Here is a 17,923-nt window from a genome sequence, read left to right as displayed (position 1 = left end):
CGGCTTTTCATATCAATGAGGACGTTGTGTTGCCATTTCTGTGTCCTAAGCCGAAACATCCTAAGGAGGTGGCCCTTCACACTCTGGATGTGGTTCGGGTTCTTGGGGTGTATTTGTCTGCCACGGCTCCTTTTCGGAAGTCAGACTCACTGTTTGTTTCGAAGGCTGGTCCAAAGAAAGGCATAGCGGTCTCGTCGGCCACCATTTTTATGTGGATCAGACAGATTGCAGTACAAGCCTACGCCTTGAAGGGGCAGGTGCCCTCCTTTCCGGTCACGGCCCACTCCACGAGGGCAATCGGGACGTCTTGGGCTTTCCGATACCAGGCATCTGTCGTTCAGGTGTGTAAGGTGGTGACTTGGTCATCTGTCCACACGTTTATCAAATTTTACAGGGTAGACGTCAGTGCAACGGCTGATGCCTGTTTTGGGCGCAAAGTTTTGCAGGCGACCATGCAGTTGCAATTAAAAATACAAAATAATTTTTTTTCCTGGTTTTTCGAAAAAAACACAGTACTGTTTTTTTTTTTTTTTGTTTTTTGTTTTTTTTGGGGGTGATCACTCCTGTTGCGGATACCCTGATTTTAATGCACTGTTGCATTACTTCCGCAGTTTTGGTGCCGTTTTTGGGTAATCACTCCTGTTGAAGATACCCTGATTTTTGTGGTGGTTTTTCCACGCACTGTTTGGTGGGTAAAGTTTCACTAGTTCCCACTTGCCAAGGTGGATGAAGTTTTATGCTGTTTTCCCACCCCTCGTTTGGCACTGCTTGGGGATGTCCCATTTTGTTACAGAGAGGAGCTGTGTTGGTCGGTGAATATAAGAGAAAATAGGATTTTTTTGTACTCACTATAAAATCCTTTTCTCTGTAATTAACCGACCGACACAGCACCCGCCCCTCCTTTTTCTCTTTGCGTTATACTGCTTGTTGATGTACTGAGTCTGCTAGGGCAGGCTGTAGGGGTTGTAGCCTAGGGACCGCCCCCTGGGCGGAACTAAAAGTTCTGAAGTGTTGTATTACAACTTTGCCATTTTGTTAGAGAGGAGCTGTGTCGGTTGGTGAATTACAGAGAAAATAATTTTACGGTACAAAAGAGTACAAAAAATCCTATTTTTATATCATTTGTTTGTTATGTTTTTGGGGATATATATTCTAGCAAAAAGTAAAAAAATATATTGCTTTTTTTTTTTTCAAAATTGTCTCTTTTTGTTCACATCTGCAGTTTTAATTTTTTGTGCTATAAATACCAGCAAAAGAAAGCTCTGTGGGGAAAAAAGGACGTCAATTTTGTTTGGGTACAACGTTGCTTGACCACGCAATTGTCAGTTAAAGCAACGCAATGACGTATCACAAAAAAGGGCTTGGTCAGGAAGGGGGTAAATCCTTCCCGGGTTAAAGTGGTTAAGATTATGGTCATGTTTATTATACCCTTCGTTTGCTCACATAAACTGAAGAGAAGAATTTATTTAACACAGTTGCCTTTACTAACTTCGCCTTTCCTGAAATTTGGGTGAAATTAGCCTCTTGCTGCATTTTCTGCTAAAATTTAATTTTTGTATACTTTACTTTTTTTTTTTTTTTTTGTGAATCTGCTCCATGTTACTTTGCAAAATAATTTAGATATAAAAATTAAAATTAATATTTTACAAACTTGTGTGATTCTTACTGCCTTATGTTTCCCTGTAGGATTTTGCTGTGAGACATGGATCGATGTAAACACGTGGGACGCTTGCGCTTATCCCAAGACCACTCAATATTAAATCCACAGAAATGGCGCTGTGTGGATTGTGATACTAAAGAATCCATATGGGCCTGTCTCAAGTGTTCCCATGTGGCCTGTGGACGTTACATTGAAGAGCATGCGTTGCGCCACTTCCAAGAAAGCAGACACCCTTTGGTTATGGAGGTGCATGAGCATTATGTCTTCTGCTATTTGTGCCAGGACTATGTTTTAAATGATAACCCAGAGGGTGACCTAAAGCTACTGAGAAGTGCGCTGTCTGCTGTGCGGAGTCAAAAGCAGGAAACATCCAGCCGCAGAAGTTTGCGTTCACAAACCACAGCTATTGAGGGGTCTGATAGCCTTAAGTCACAAGGGCAACCTTTGATGCTCACAGCACTGCGGCATCGACGCCATACGCTGCTAGCAAAAGCGCTCAGGCAATGGTTTGAAAAAAGCTCAAGGGGCCAGCTTAAATTAGAGGAAAAGAGACAGAAAGCTGAGCTAGAGAGAAAGAAAGAAGAAGCTAGGCTAAAGCGTCAAGAAGTGAAACGACGTCTTCTTGAAGAGCTAGCAAACACCCCTCCAAGGAAAAGTGCCCGTCTGTTATCGCACACACACAGGGACAGCCTTATTCCCCGTAAATTCAGGGACATGACGACCAGCAGCCCAGCTTCAAGAAAAGAGGCTCAAAGGCGCTTTAATCAGCTATACTCAATACGGCCCAATGTGACCCCTGGAGTTACAGGACTTCGCAATCTTGGAAACACCTGTTACATGAACTCTATACTACAGGTACTGAGTCACCTGCAGAAGTTCAGGGAATGCTTCCTTACCTTGGATCCCTGTGAGAAAGAGGAACTTTTGGGAAAAGGCACCAATGGCAAGCACTGTATGGGTGATAGTGGTGCACAGTGCCCATCTGGGGGCCTTAAGTTGAATGGGGGGTCATCGCTTAAGAAAAACTTGGAGCTAATTCAAGCCAAGGAACCCAGCACCAAGCAGCTCTCTCTTTGCCATGAACTACACACCCTGTTTCGAGTTATGTGGTCAGGGAAATGGGCGCTGGTTTCGCCCTTTGCCATGCTGCACTCTGTTTGGAACCTAATTCCAGCCTTTAGGGGGTATGACCAGCAAGATGCTCAGGAGTTCTTGTGTGAGCTTCTGGATAAGGTGCAACAGGAACTGGAGTCTGAGGGCAGCAAACACAGAATACTTATCCCCATTTCCCAGCGGAAGCTCACCAAACAGGTGTTAAAGGTAGTGAACACAATATTCCATGGGCAACTGCTCAGTCAGGTGAGAACACTTTTTGTTACTGTTCTTTATATAAGCCTCTCACAACTGTTCACTTTACATCTTTTTTGCAGGCAGCCTTTTTCGTTTCTAGAATAGACCCTCGTAAATACATGAATGTTTCGTATATATGTTTTTTTTTTTGTTTTTGTTTTTCACAGGTTACTTGTCTGACATGCAGTTATAAGTCTGACACAGTGGAACCTTTCTGGGATTTGTCACTGGAATTCCCTGAGCGTTATCACTGCCTAGAAAAGGGGATTGCTCCAGTCACTACTACTGAATGCACGCTTACGGAAATGTTATCCAAGTTTACAGAAACTGAGGCCTTGGAAGGAAGAATTTATGCTTGTGACCAGTGTAATAGTGAGTGGTATTAGCTGTCATAGCTTCAGTAGAAAAGTTATCTTGGGCTCTCTAGTTGGAATAATGTGTGATAATATTGAAGTGTTTGTTAACCCTTGCATTAAAAACACTGGCAGCCCCTCTTATAGGCAGGCATAGTACACTTTGTCTGTCTTTTATTTTTATTTTTTATATATATATATATATATATATATATATATATATATATATATATATATATATATATATATATATATATATATATAATATATAAACACGAGGTATGTAAATACAGATTTAGAGCGATCTTCAGGCCGACCACATGAATTGCATCTGCTGTACAGCTCCAAAACATGGCTTCTGCAGGAGGAGTCGAGATCTCCCTCTGATGTCAGTTGGGGAGATAACATGGCCGCTCAGCCCCTCCTGTAGTAGCCCTGGAAACCGGCCCAGAGTCATGTGACCAGCCTGAAGATCGCTCTAAAAAGATATTTACATGCCTTGTTTTTCTAAAAGACTAATATAGTGTGGTATGGCCATCTATAATAGAGGGGATGGCAGGAACCATTTAGAATTTATTTGCACTAATAGTGGTGGTGGGGTGGGGGCGGCAGAGACAGACATGGAGCTGAGAGGCAGGGAGTGGGGGATGAGGGGGAGAGAGCAGAGCAGGGCTGCAGATGATGAAGGGGGGGGCTGGAGATACAGGAAGTGTCAGGTTCAAGGAGGTTTTTTACAGTTTTAGAGGGGGACAGATTACATAGCACAAGCACTGTGCTGTTAATCTGCTTTTAGAGCTTTCTTTTGGTGGTATTTGATCACCTCCTGCGGTTTTTTATTTTTTGCGCTATAAACAAAAAAAGACCAACCATTAAAAAAAAAAAAACTAATACATATCCAAAAAAAATATAAAAAATCAAAAGTATTCCTCAGTTTAGAGCGATATATATATTTTTCTACATATTTTTGGTAAAAAATAAATCGCAATAGGCATATATTGATTGGTTTGCTCAAAAGTTATCAAATCTACAAACTACAGGCTAGATTTAGGGACTTCTATATTTATTTTTTCCTATTCTTGTTTTTTTCTGGTAATGGCAACGATCTGTGATTTTTAGCGGGGCTGCGACATTGTGGCGGACAAATCTGACCCCAAATGACACACTTTGGGGACTAGTGACATTATTATATTGATCAGTGCTATAAAAATGCACTGATCAATGTAAAAATGACACTGGCAGGGAAGGGGTTAACACTGGGTAGCGATCAAGGGGGTTGGGTGTGTTCTCTGGATGTGTTCTAACTGTGGGGGGGGGGGGGGGGGTTGGGCTTGCTGAAACATGACAGATCGCTGTTCCTGATCACTGGGAACAGTAGATCTGTCATGTCATCTGGCAGAATGGGGAATTGCCTTGGTTACATAGGCAGTTCCCCATTATGTCTCTCCTCACCATGATCGCAGGTCGCTGGGGCTGACATTGTGTTAACGGCGGACGAGCGTGTGCACCCGCTATCCTCCTTGCACAGACCGACGTGCAGGAGAGCCGACCTGTCACAGTATATCTGCGTGAGCTGGTCGACAAGTGGGTAAATGAGGACTCTGAACATGAGGAGACAGTACTGTCCTATTACTAGGAACTTTTTATCTTATATGAATTGAGGTTTATGGACATGGGTAGTAGAGATAAAGACAGACAGAATAATAAAGGCGTGCTCCTGCTCTGTGACAGCTGGAAGCTCAAAGTCCGATTCATCAATGGGCTAACAGCAGTGTTAACTAAAATGTTTAAATAGTTTGGTTTACTATTTTCTAATTTTGCAAACAATATCCCTATACTCATAATCGAGTATCTGCTTACTTTTCTGTTCTCTTGTTTACCTGTGCAGCTTTAGCAGCCGGATAGCTAACTCAAATTTCTTTCAGGTCGGAGACGAAAGTCCTCTCCAAAGCCCCTTGTGCTCAGTGAGGCCAAGAAGCAACTTATGATATTCAGACTACCTCAGGTTCTGCGGCTGCATCTTAAGCGTTTCAGGTAAGATAAATTATTCTTTATCACAAATATTTTGCAGTTCTTTATTTCAGTATGTGCAATGTAAAGATTTAATAACTGACACAGATTTGGACTAGATATAGCTAATTCAGAGAGCCCTGGGTAAGCAGATACCATCTTCAGCATGGAGATCCGAAGTCTGGCCCACTATTTCAAACCTTTAGGAACAGTTAAGGGCCATAGCAATGTACAGTGCATGAAGGGAAAGAGCAACAAGGTATATGTAGAAGTGGACAAATGTGTTGGTACCTTTACAAAACGTAGGAAACATTGCTTCATTCCTCCTGAACAGTGATAAAATTAAAACCTTATGTATACAGCATACCTTTTGGTATGTCGGAAAGAAAAGTGATACATTGTTGTTTATTCTACAAAGATATTTAAAATGACTTGGCCAGATTTGTTCTAGAAAAGATTATAATTTTTTGATTTATATCTAACGTTTTTTTTTTTTATAATTGGTATCTTCAATCTTGTAATCAGCCAGCCTTTTTTTAATTAGAAAAAAATACTCACTCTGCTGTTTGGTATGCTCATGTGCACTACACTAAACAAGGACCAGAGAAAGCAAAGGCTATAAGACCATGGCTAAGCATCTTGATGTTTTTTGTGATTACGGTTTCAAATTTTAAGAAGTTTAAGGTCTATGGGAGCATAGCAAACCCCTAGAAGTGACTGCAATAGGAGCATCGTCCCCACATTGAACAGGGGGTAGTATGAAGTATAGACAGAAGCAAGGAAGGTTCCAAAGAAATACAAGCTAAATTCCATTGTCAAGGCACATCCATGTCCGATTGCACCATTTATCACTTTCTGAGCGACCTTGGGTTCAAAGGGAGAAAACCCAGGGTTATTACTAAAATGCATATTGACAATCCCACAATTCTTCTGGGAGAATGTCCCTTGGACAGAGACAAAATCAAAGCTTTTTGTTAACGCGCATCAGGTTGATGATCGCAAAAAATGTGGCTTTTAAAGGAAAGGACAACTATCTACTATGAAAACTGTAGGAGCCTAGGGGATGTTTTGGGGGCTGCTGTGCTGTGGCTGGCATGGGGTGCCTTGAATCTTCACAGGGCACAAAAAAATCTCAGACTATCAAGGAATTCTAGAATAAAATGTACTGCCAGTTTCCAAAGCTGTGTCTCAGTCACAGGTTCTGGTTCAATCAACAGGATAATGACCCAAAACGCACAGCGAAATGCATTTAAGAACAGAACCTTGAACTATTTTGAAGTGCCTTTCTATGAGCCCTGATCTGAATCCTATAGAACTGCTATAGAGAGCTGCAATATGTAGTCTGCAGAAGTCACCCTTCAAACATTGAGGCAGCTGGAGCAGGTTGACCAAGAAGAGTGGGCGAAACTACATATTGGATGTTGCTGAAATCACTTGTTTGTAGTAATTGCTGCTAAAGCTTATGCAGAAAAATATTAGGTTAAGGGTCCAATAATTTTTGTCAGTGCCATTTTAATTTGTTTTAATATGTAAAATATTAAATCAAAGGTGCAGCCTGAGTTGTATCTGTATCTATAGTTCAAACCTGAATGAATGGCAATTCTTTTGTCAGTCTCAAGTTTTTTCAGAAAAAGAATTGTCTCTTCTGGGTTTTAGTGGAGTGGTACCAAATTTCTCCATGGTTATAAGAGAAAGTCAGTCTCTCCTTCTCTCTCTCAATTCAATTTCAATTAAATTAAGCTTTATTAACAGGACCATATATATTTTAGCACTGCCAAAGCAGTTGAGTTTTTGTATGGGGCTGTAGCTCTAGGATAGTTTTTGGAGGATTAAGGGGGTAACATAAAGGGGTATAGGGAATGAGTCCATGTAAAGGATTTAAGTCCTAAATTTGATGTGTACCTCTCAGTCTGCGATTTGCTGCCACATACTGTACAGCTTTTTTCACCATTGGCTCCTCTTCTCCCAGTAGAATTTGATGTTTCCCTTCTTCTCTGTCACCCTTTATTGCAGATTGTTTCAGTCAGCTTGAACTGGGATGCTTATCTCTTGGCAATATTATCTGTGCTTTGGTTTAAGTAATTGAAGCTCTGAGGAGAGTTTAACTCATTATGGACCAGCACACACTTTGCATGCTATATGTAATTTTTCCTAAATGCCAGTAAAACAGAATTTTATAGACTTGAACATTCTATATAAATGCTGTTTCTTAAAGATCTAAACTTGTGTAGAATTAAGTTTGTTTCTGGATAGATTTAGAGATGGGCGCGAGCGTGTTCGGGATCCCACCTGCCCACGGCTAATTAGACGGTGAGGCATTTCTTAATCTGTGCAGCTGCGCATCGGGAAATTTCTCACTGCCTCTGGTTAGTGGTGTGCAGTGCTGGCTTCCTGGCGGGATCCCGAACACGCCATTCCTACTCACAATTTTGGTGAAATTACTTGTCAAAACATATTTGAACCACTTCAGTTGTCCCACCAGTTTATTATTCTATGTGGACCAGAACATTTGTTTTGTTACAGTTTTGACTTATTTAAGTTCCCAGTAATGTACAATATTATACTTGCCCTACCTTGCTACAGGGTTCTTTTCAAACTGTGTATATCTATTACATTACAAATACACTCAGACTTAAATGTGGAAGCATTTAAAAACAAAAAACATCAAATTTCAAAATAACAGATGTACATAATATGACTTTAACTATTAAACTTCTTTTATAACCTATATTTTATAAGGTTACTTGATATTTTCAGATAAATAGGGGTTATATGTATGTATGTATGTATGTATGTATGTATGTATGTATGTATGTATATGAATAATTTGTTTGTTTTTGTGTCTGTTTTCTTATTTTGTCACTTTTATTCTCTTGTAATGTTTTGCACATGTATTGCTGTTACAAGGGGGGCACACATCTTCTTCTACTTATAATGGTGAACTTATTCATGAGGTTTTCAAGTGGGTCACATGCCAACAATAGATATGACCATACCAGCAGAATGAAACCTTGAAAAAATGTCCACTGTCTTACTTGTATTTTATTTTGAATGTGACATCCATCACTTGCTCAGATTATCAATATATAGATAGTCCCCACAATCTCTTTGGAAACTTTAAATAAAGACTAAACAGTCTGCAGTCTTCTCCTTCAATTGACAGTGCCCGGTCTTTGAACTTTCACTTAAAAGCACTGAAAAGGATTTCACCAGACCTTTTTGCTTTGTTTGCAAAGAATGTATTTGTTTAGTTGTGCAATAGCTGTCCATGCATGAAATGCAGTATCTCACAAAAGTGAGTACACCCCTCACAATTTTGTAAATATTTTATTATATCTCTTCATGTGACAACACTAAAGAAATTACACTTTGCTACAGTAGTGAGTGTACAGCTTGTATAACAGTGTAAATTTGCTTTCCCCTCAAAATAACTCAACACACAGCCATTTAATGTCTAAACCGGTGGCAACAAAAGTGGTACACCCCTAAGTGAAAATGTTCAAATTGGGCCCAATTAGCCACTTTTTCCCTCCCTGGTGTCATGTGACTCACTAGGGTTACAAGGTCTCGGGTGTGAATGGGGAGCAGGTGTGTTAAATTTGGTGTTATCGCTCACACTCTCATATTGGTCACTGGAGGTTTAACATGGCACCTCATGGCAAAGAACTCTCTGAGGATCTGAAAAAAAGAATTGTTGCTCTACATAAAGGTGGCCTAGACTATAAGAAGATTGCCAAGACCCTGAAACTGAGCTGCAGCACGACCATACAGCCGTTTAACAGGAGAAGTTCCACTCAGAACAAAGAAGTTGAGTGCACGTGCTCGGTGTCAAATCCAGAAGTTGTCTTTGGGAAATAGATGTATAAATGCTGCCAGCATTCCTGCAGAGCTTGAAGGGGCGGTCATTCTATCAGTGCTCAGACCATACGCTGCATCAAATTGGTCTATATGGCTGTCGTTCCAGAAGGAAGCCTCTTCTAAAGATGATGCACAAGAAAGACCGCAGACAGTTTGCTGTAGACAAGCAGACTAAGGACATTGATTACTGGAACCATGTCCTGTCGTCTGATGAGACCAAGATAAACTTATTCGGTTCAGATGCTGTCTAGCATATGTGGGGGCAACCAGGTGAGGAGTACAAAGACACGCATGTCTTGCCTACAGTCAAGCATGGTGGTGAGAGTGTCATGGTCTGCGGCTGCATGAGTGCTGCCAGGACTGGGGAGCTACGGTTCATTGAGGGAACCATAAATGCCAACATGTACTGTGACTTACTAGAATATTATAAGGTTTATTACAGTTTGAAAATTCAATCAGATATTACATTTTATCAGAGCGGCGCTCCTGTCAAGCTAAGCACATTGACTGGCTAACATATGTTCTTAACTATATGCAATCAATAAATACAATATTTGATACACAAGCACAGTGACCAAATAATAAATAGTAGAATGATAATAGAGTGAATGATGGAAAGAAAAAAGTCCGTAATGAGTTAGATTGGTGGCCCTAAAGAAGTCTGCTGGCGAGTGCACCTTTCACCACAATCCACCACATGTGCTCCACACACCCCGTTGCGGTTCAAACTCGCCGGACTGATAATAAAAAAAAGCCTCAAACAACCACGATATCCTGTCTCATATACCAATACGATCAGATTGGAAAGATCCGGTTGGAGATTTGCTCCCAGACGTCCACGAAATCCTACTGTATACATGGATTAGGTCGTACTGGAAAGTTTCAGGGGGGCAGGAACTCCAGGACCATAAGGCGAAATAAACTCCACATAGAGCAGTTTCGTTGTTACTATTCAGTGCTTTGGTAAAAACATTGCTTAACCACTTTTCTCATATCGTCTTCCAGGACAGCCTTTGAGATATAGGGCTCCTCCCTCCGGGACAGGAAACACGTCAAGCCAATTAAATAAAAGGTGTGGTCCTCCAGGCCCTCCTCAGTTTTTGTGTTTCCTGCCGGACGGGAAGGAGCACGTTTGGAACTGGTAAGGGGAGCTCCTTCTCAGGGGTTTTGCCTGGGGAGAGCACCTTGATGGACCTGACCCTTAGCACCCCTCGGTCCGTACGAAGGGAGGAGAGGGTAGCTTTCAGTCCCCGCTGCCATTTAAAACGTTCGGAGAGAACGGGACCCCGATGCGCGGCAATCTCCCCCTCGGAGCGCTAACCGCTAGTACCTGTCGGTCGGATGGCGGCGGGAGACGTTCGTTCCACCGACCGGCGTCCGGGTACTGTGAGCGGTGCGTTCGTAAGGAACGCACGGCGTCGGGGCGGAGACTTTGCGTTCTGGCGTACGGAAGTGGGAGAGACGCACTTCCACCGGATTCGCGTCATCAGGGGGCGCCGCAGGACCTGTTCCAGTCCTTTGGGCGTGGCGGTGTGACTACAGGGTTGCCCGGAGCGGTGTGAAGGCTCAGAGAGACTGAGTGAGACACAGGAACCATGGAGAGTGCAGTTGTGCAGGTGGACTCCGGTTCAACAGGCTCCAGTACCTCTCAGGTAAGCTTGGTGAGAGCAGACCAGGACTTACACTGGGGGGTGGGGGGTCACTCTGACCTATAGTACCTTCCCGGGGTGGAGAACCTGCTGGTGAAGGGGGGCACTTCCTAGGCGGACCCTAGAAGCACAGTGGTGTGGTCAGGGGTGGTATTTTAATGGGACCCTGTTTTTCTTTGTTGGTAGGTTAAACAGGACAGAGCCCAGATACCTTTGCCCAGAAGGAAATGTGCCGTGTGTGGGCTAAGTTAGGCACCGGTTGGGGGAAGCCGCTTGCCCGGATTGTGTCAGTAGCCTGGTGAAAGAGGACTCGGTGGCAGCTTGTCACAATGTTTTAACATCCATAAAGGATGAAATTGCATCCACCTTCCAGTCATTTAAAAGCATGATGGATAGGGTGCGGGGTCCCTCTGTCTCTTTGCCCAGGGCTGTGAGTTTGCCTTCCTTATCCGAACCAAGTCAGGTGGATAGGGAGAGGTTACCCAGGTCATTAGCCTCCTCTAGGACAGAGTCTACTTCTGAATCTGAGGGGGAGGAAGAGGCCATTAGATCTGCCAGATACAAGCTGTCTTTGGATGAAGTGGGTGACCTCCTCAAGGCTATATATGACACTTTGGAGATCAGGAGGAACAGGTCCAGCTTTCAAAACACGACATGATGTATCAAGGGTCGATTGTAATGAAAGACAGGGTATTCCCCGTCCATAGGTCGCTAGTGGAGGCGATTCTGCTGGAGTGGGAACAACCGGAAAAAAGGCCATTTTTTTTTTTTTCAAGTAGCCTTAAAAGGAGGTTCCCTTTTGAGTCGGATGCGGTGCATCCCTGGAACAAGGTTCCCAAATTAGATGCTCCCTTGGCTAAGGTCTCTAAGAAGACAGATTTGGCCTTTGATGATATGGGTTCACTCAGGGATCCTACGGATAAGAGGGGAGATGTGCTGCTTAAGAGAGCCTGAGGATGCCTCTTCCAGCGGGCTTAAACCGGCCCTAGCAGCTACCTGTGTGGCCAGAAACTTGGAGTGTTGGCTTACACAGTTACAATCGCATATTTCTGCGGGTACTTCTAGGCAGCAGCTGTTGAAGTCCTTTCCGCTACTGTTCAAGGCTGTGGGCTTTTTAGCTGATGCCTCTGCAGAATCAGTCAAACTGGCTGCTAGATCTGCAGCACTAGTGAACGTTGCCAGAAGGGCCGTTTGGCTTAAAACCTGGTCAGGAGACACAGCTTCAAAATTAAAGTTATGTGGATTACCCTTTTCAGGGGACCATTTGTTCGGGCCCGGCCTGCAAGAGGCGTTAGAGCGCACGCAGGATAGGAAGAAAGCTTTCCCTGAAGGGAAGCGCCTTTTTCGAAGCCCCAGGCAGCAGAACCTACAGGAACGGGAGGTTCGCCCCAAAAAGCATTGGCAAGGGAAGAGGCAAAGGAGGAATCTTATTCAGTCCTCCTCAACCCTCCCCTAAAACACAGTGACTCCTGCGTCCCGGTGGGAGGAAGACTGGGGAAGTTCCTCCCACACTGGGAAGCTTCAACCGAAAGTCCGTTCATTCGAGATATAATAAGGAACGGCTACAGGTTGGAGTTTGGTTCAGTTCCCCTCCCAAATTTTCAAGTAACAAGGTTACCAAGGGACCAAGAGAAAGCAGAGGCTTTGGCTCTTCTTCTGGGGGATCTGGTGGACCAAGAAGGAATGGCGTAGGTGCCTCAGGAGGAGCGAGGCTTGGGGGTTTACTCCCACGTATTTGTGGTAAAGTAACCTTCGGGAAAGTTCAGGTTAATACTGAATCTCCGCCCCCTAAACAGATTCATAAAATACAAGCGGGTCCGGATGGGGTCAATCTTCTCGGTAACCAAGTTCCTGTTTCAGGGCTGTCACATGGCCACAGTGGATCTCAGGGATGCATATTGGCATATCCCGATTCATCTGGAATCTCAGAGATTTCTCAGGTTGGCGGTGAGGGTGAACACGGGTGTGTTACACCTCCAGTCTCGAGCTCTCCCCTTCGGGCTTTCAGCCTCACCAAGAATCTTTACAAAGCTTCTGGCAGAGGCACTGGCCCCATTAAGGCTCAAGGCTATAACAGTGATCCCATATCTGGACGATCTACTGTTCATAGCCCAGTCGGCCCAACAGCTGCAGAGGGACATACAGGAGGCCTTGGTTTTTCTGCGCTCACTGGGGTGGCTGATAAACCAGGAAAAATCCCAGCTGACCCCCTCACAGGAGGTCCTGTATTTAGGATACAGGATTTCTTCGGTGGAAATGAGGGTATTCCTTCCGGAGGAGAAGATCTGCAAGCTAGAGCAGGCGGTAGCCCAGCTTCAATCTGGTCGGGAAGCCCAGATCAGGGAGGTTATGAGAGTCCTGGGGTTGATGACATCATGCTTTCCAGCGGTGGTCTGGGCAAGGCATCATCAGCGTCCTTTACAGAGACTCATGCTCCGTTATTGGGATGGCAGGCAGGAGAGCCTGGATCAGGTTATGCCCCTATCCTCGGCAGTCAGGAGGTCTCTTTGGTGGTGGCGGGCCCAGGTCAACCTAGACAGGGGTCTCCCCTGGTCCCCACAAGCTACGGTGGTGGTCAGGACCGATGCCAGTACGCTGGGTTGGGGTGCCCACCTAGAGGGAAGCTTAGCCCAGGGTTCCTGGTCGAACCTAGAGACAGGTCGTTCCTCAAACCAGAAGGAACTTCTGGCAGTTTGGAAGGCTATAGAAACCTTCCAGTCCCAGTTAAATGGCAGGGATCTGCAAGTTCGCTCAGACAATGTGGCAGCAGTAGCCTACCTGAACAAGCAAGGGGGAACCAAAAGCCCTGCACTCCAGGTAATTGCGGACAGAATCTTCTGCTGGGCAGAGAAGAACTTGTCCGCAATATCAGCCATTCACCTAAAGGGAACTCAGAATTTACTGGCCGACTTTCTCAGTTGCCAGAAGATAGGTCAGGACGAGTGGTCCCTCAACAAGGAAGTGTTCGAGGAGATTGTGTCATGCTGGGGAAGGCCAGAAATAGACCTATTTGCAACAGAAGGCAACAGGAAGGTGACGCACTTTTTTTCGGTTCACCCACAGGATCGGGCCAGGGGGATAGACGCCCTTGCCAATCCATGGCTGTTCGGCCTGTGTTATGCCTTTCCTCCCGTAAGGATGGTGGCGGAGGTCCTGCAGAAGTTCCGTTCGGAGACTACGGACCTCATTTTAGTAGCTCCTTTTTGGCCAAGGAGACCCTGGTTTGCCAGCATAAAGAGATTGGCCGTCCATCCTCCGCTGTTTCTACCAGTCAGGGAGGATTTACTTTCCCAGGGGCCGATCCGGTGTCCTCAGATAGAGAGGCTCAAGCTTGCAGCCTGGTATCTGAGGAACAAATCTTAAGGTCACAGGGTTTCTCAGAAAGAGTGATTATGACCTTGTTAGAATGCCGTAAACCAGTTGCTAGGGCAATTTACGCCAAGGTAGGAAAGAGGTTTAATTCCTGGTTGCGAGAACAGGGAATTGCAAGCCCCAGGGTCCCGGCAGTCCTGGACTTTCTACAAGCAGGGGTAGAGCTGGGCCTATCTATCAGCACTCTAAAGGTACAGGTGGCGGCCTTAAGCGTTTTCCTTCAGTCCTCCCTTCAGCAGAATCCATTTGTCAGGAACTTCTTCAAGGCTCTGTCTAGATCCAGGCCTGTCAGAATGAAGACCTGTCCTACCTGGGATTTGGCCTTGGTTCTTAGGGCTTTGACCCAAGACCCATTTGAACCATTAGAGGGAGCATCACTTAAGTGGATGGTACTAAAGACTGTGTTTTTGATAGCGATCACGTCAGCTAGAAGGGTCAGTGATCTGCAGGCACTCTCGGTCAGAGAGCCATTTTTGTTAATCTTAGAGGACAGGGTAGTACTTAAGACTGACCCTAGTTTTCTTCCTAAAGTGGTGTCCACTTTTCATAGGACACAGGATATTATTTTGCCAACTTTTTTCTCAACCTCAGACGAGGACGAGGCGAGATCTTTAAGTTTGTTAGACGTCAGGAGAAGTCTATTAATTTTTCTAGAAGCCACTAGGGTCTTCAGGAAGTCAGACTCACTTTTTGTTAATTTTTCGGGCGCCCGCAAGGGCTGCAAGGCGTCCAAAGCGTCTATCACCAGGTGGATACGAATGGCGCTAGTTAAAGCGGTTTCCACATCGTGGGCAGAGAGGGCTGGAGCCTCTCCGGAGGAGATCTGCAAAGCAGCAACGTGGTCCAGCTACTCAACGTTTGCAAGACATTACCGTCTGGATTTATGGTCTGATAAAGAGCAGACTTTTGGACGTAAGGTCCTCCAGGCAGTGGTCCTGCCCTGACAAGGTGAGCTCCTTGCTTATCATCTCAAAGGCTGTCCTGGAAGACAATATGAGAAAACCGGAGTTAGACTTACCGGTAACTCTTTTTCTAGGAGTCTTCCAGGACAGCCTGGCTTCCCACCCAAAGTTGTTTAAATTGGACTAAGTGGTGAGGATGTGTATTAACGTGATTGTTAGTGTGTTATGTCTTTCAGAGCCTCCCGGCGGTTCTTGGAGTAAAACTGAGGAGGGCCTGGAGGACCACACCTTTTATTTAATTGGCTTGACGTGTTTCCTGTCCCGGAGGGAGGAGCCCTATATCTCAAAGGCTGTCCTGGAAGACTCCTAGAAAAAGAGTTACCGGTAAGTCTAACTCCGGTTTTTGCGATTTGGCACTGCGTCGCTTTAACTGACAATTGCGCGGTCATGCGACATGGCTCCCAAACAAAATTGACGTCCTTTTTAGAGCTTTCTTTTGGTGGTATTTGATCACCCCTGCGGTTTTTATTTTTTGCGCTATAAACAAAAATTAAACAACAATTTTAAAAAGGCATTATTTTTTACTTTGTTATAATAGCCCCAAAAAATATATATAAAAAAACTTTTTTTTCCTCTCAGTTTAGGCTGATACGTATTCTTCTACCTATTTTTGGTAAAAAAAAAATCGCAATAAGCGATTGGTTATAGCGTTTACAAAATAGGGGATAGTTTTATGGCATTTTTATTCATTTTTAGGTAATGGCGGCGATCAGTGATTTTTTTTTTTTTTTTTTTTTTTTTTTATTGTGCCTGCGACATTATGGCGGACACGTCAGACGTTTTTGACACATTTTTGGGACCATTGTCATTTATACAGCAATGGCAGGGCGGCATTTAAGATTGTACCTGTACACCAATATGCCTGCCCGTGCCATTCTGCTGACGTACATTGGCATGCGCTGCTCAAGAAGTGGTTAAAATTGTTCCAACAAAATACAAATTCTGGTTCCACAGTTTGATCAGGTGGCAAGGTGTCAATATGCTGATCTGTCTGTTAGCCGTCACTGGGATATTGGAGGCACAGTGGGAACAATTACGGAACACTCGCCACCTATGTACTTCTTCCTATTCCTCAGCATAGTCCTTGGAACGCAGTGTAGATTACGTTTCTTCCAGTCGCCGTGAAATCACGCCCTGACCCGTTTTAGTAATTCCCACTTTGTCAAAGGGGCGTGGTCTCACGGTGCAGCGCCCCGGACTTTATTCAAAACAACTCAATTGTCATTAACTCTTTGTATGACCCGAAGCTTCCACAAGGTGCACAATGGAAGCTGCAGGTTATTAACCATCCCCAATGAATTACTCAGGGGCAAATGGCAGATAATGACACTGAACCAGCGATAATTACAATCTAAATTCATGTCAATTCTCAACAGAAGAGTATGTATATAACAGTATTCCATTTTATAAACTGTCTACTATTTTTACACACAAGCTCAAGAACAGTTTCTAAAATAGAAAACTAAATACATTTAAATAACTAAATTTACACATTCTTATTAATTCCATAAGAATATTTAAAACATTATTAAAAAATATATATATAACATTTTATATATCTAAATCGGTACAATCATTGCCCGCTATGGCAACCTCATAATAGTCTTATCTCTGAAACCACTTTAAGGAGATCAATTTTTCAAGGGGCACTTCATTCCTAGAACCATAGTAAGGTAATTTAAAAATAAACACTACATGGATATTATTCCCAAAAGAAAATTTGGTATATACTCTTCGTACATCTTGAAGTCACTTAAACAGTTCAGATCTAAGTCTACATTTAACCGTTTGGAGGTAAGGCTATCAGTTAAACACTCTCGTTGAGTTTTCTCTCACCATATTAGTATCCCTCCATGCTGGTTTAATATGATCAATATCCCAAAATCTTACACCTGCAGGGTCCTGGTTATGGTGTAATTTAAAGTGGAGGGACACATTATGGACTTTGAAGCCTATAGAGATATTGTGAGCATGTTCAGCTATTCGAATCCTTAAGACGTTTAGTTCTTACAATATACATAAGCCCACAAGGGCATGTTAAAGCATACACCATGTATGTTGTGTTGCACATGATGAAATGCTTGATAAAAAATTCTTTATTAGAAGGGGATATAAATCTTTTGACCTCTCTCATCGGTCTACTCGCTTCTTTACACGCTTTACACTTCCTACAGGCAAAAAGCCATCTGTTCCAAAAGTATGGAGGTCAACTAGGGGAGCTTTGCGGTAGATAAATTTTGGTTTATTCAGGTTTTTGTCCAAACAGAGGACATGCCAGTGGGTATTAAAAATATTCTCTACCTCTCTAAATTGAGAGTGAAATGAAGAACTAAATCTCCACTTGTGATCCATATTCCTTAATTCTGAAGATACATCTCTCAGAAAATCTTCTCAAGCTACAGTTCTAATTTCCTCAACAACCGCGTCGAGATGTTCGATCTTGTATCCCTTTTCAAGAAATCAATTTTTTATTCCGTTGATTGTAAATCATAGCCCTCAAGCGTTGAACAGTTCCTTCTTACTCTCATCTGACCCTTTGGTACATTCCTCAACCAGAGGACATGATGACCACTGTGTGTGGGGAGGAAACTGTTCCCATCAGTGGACTTGAACACCTTAGTTTGCAACCTGTCTTCTACACGGTAAATATTTACATCAAGGAAATTAATTTGTTCCTTGCTCCACTGACTGGACAGTTCAATAGTATTATTG

The 17,923-nt window shown here is 43.6% G+C and overlaps 1 protein-coding gene across 2 annotated transcripts in view; it reads left to right on the top strand.

Moving 5' to 3' along the window:
- LOC143982541 (ubiquitin carboxyl-terminal hydrolase 49-like) overlaps positions 1-17,923 on the top strand; it is a 110,018-nt gene that overhangs the window by 41,672 nt on the left and 50,423 nt on the right. For both annotated transcript variants that reach the window (XM_077481374.1, XM_077481375.1), the window contains exons 2-4: positions 1,687-3,019; positions 3,178-3,382; positions 5,286-5,394. In XM_077481374.1, the coding sequence (XP_077337500.1) occupies positions 1,703-3,019; positions 3,178-3,382; positions 5,286-5,394 (1,631 nt within the window). In that variant the 5' untranslated portion in view covers positions 1,687-1,702. The remainder of the gene's footprint in view (positions 1-1,686; positions 3,020-3,177; positions 3,383-5,285; positions 5,395-17,923) is intronic.

This window comes from Lithobates pipiens, unplaced genomic scaffold, assembly GCF_037356315.1.
Source record: "Lithobates pipiens isolate NorthernLeopardFrog02 unplaced genomic scaffold, aLitPip1_a1.2 Scaffold_16, whole genome shotgun sequence".
In the NCBI taxonomy this organism is placed as follows: Eukaryota; Metazoa; Chordata; class Amphibia; order Anura; family Ranidae; genus Lithobates; species Lithobates pipiens.
This window is presented reverse-complemented; position numbering and strand designations above follow the sequence as displayed.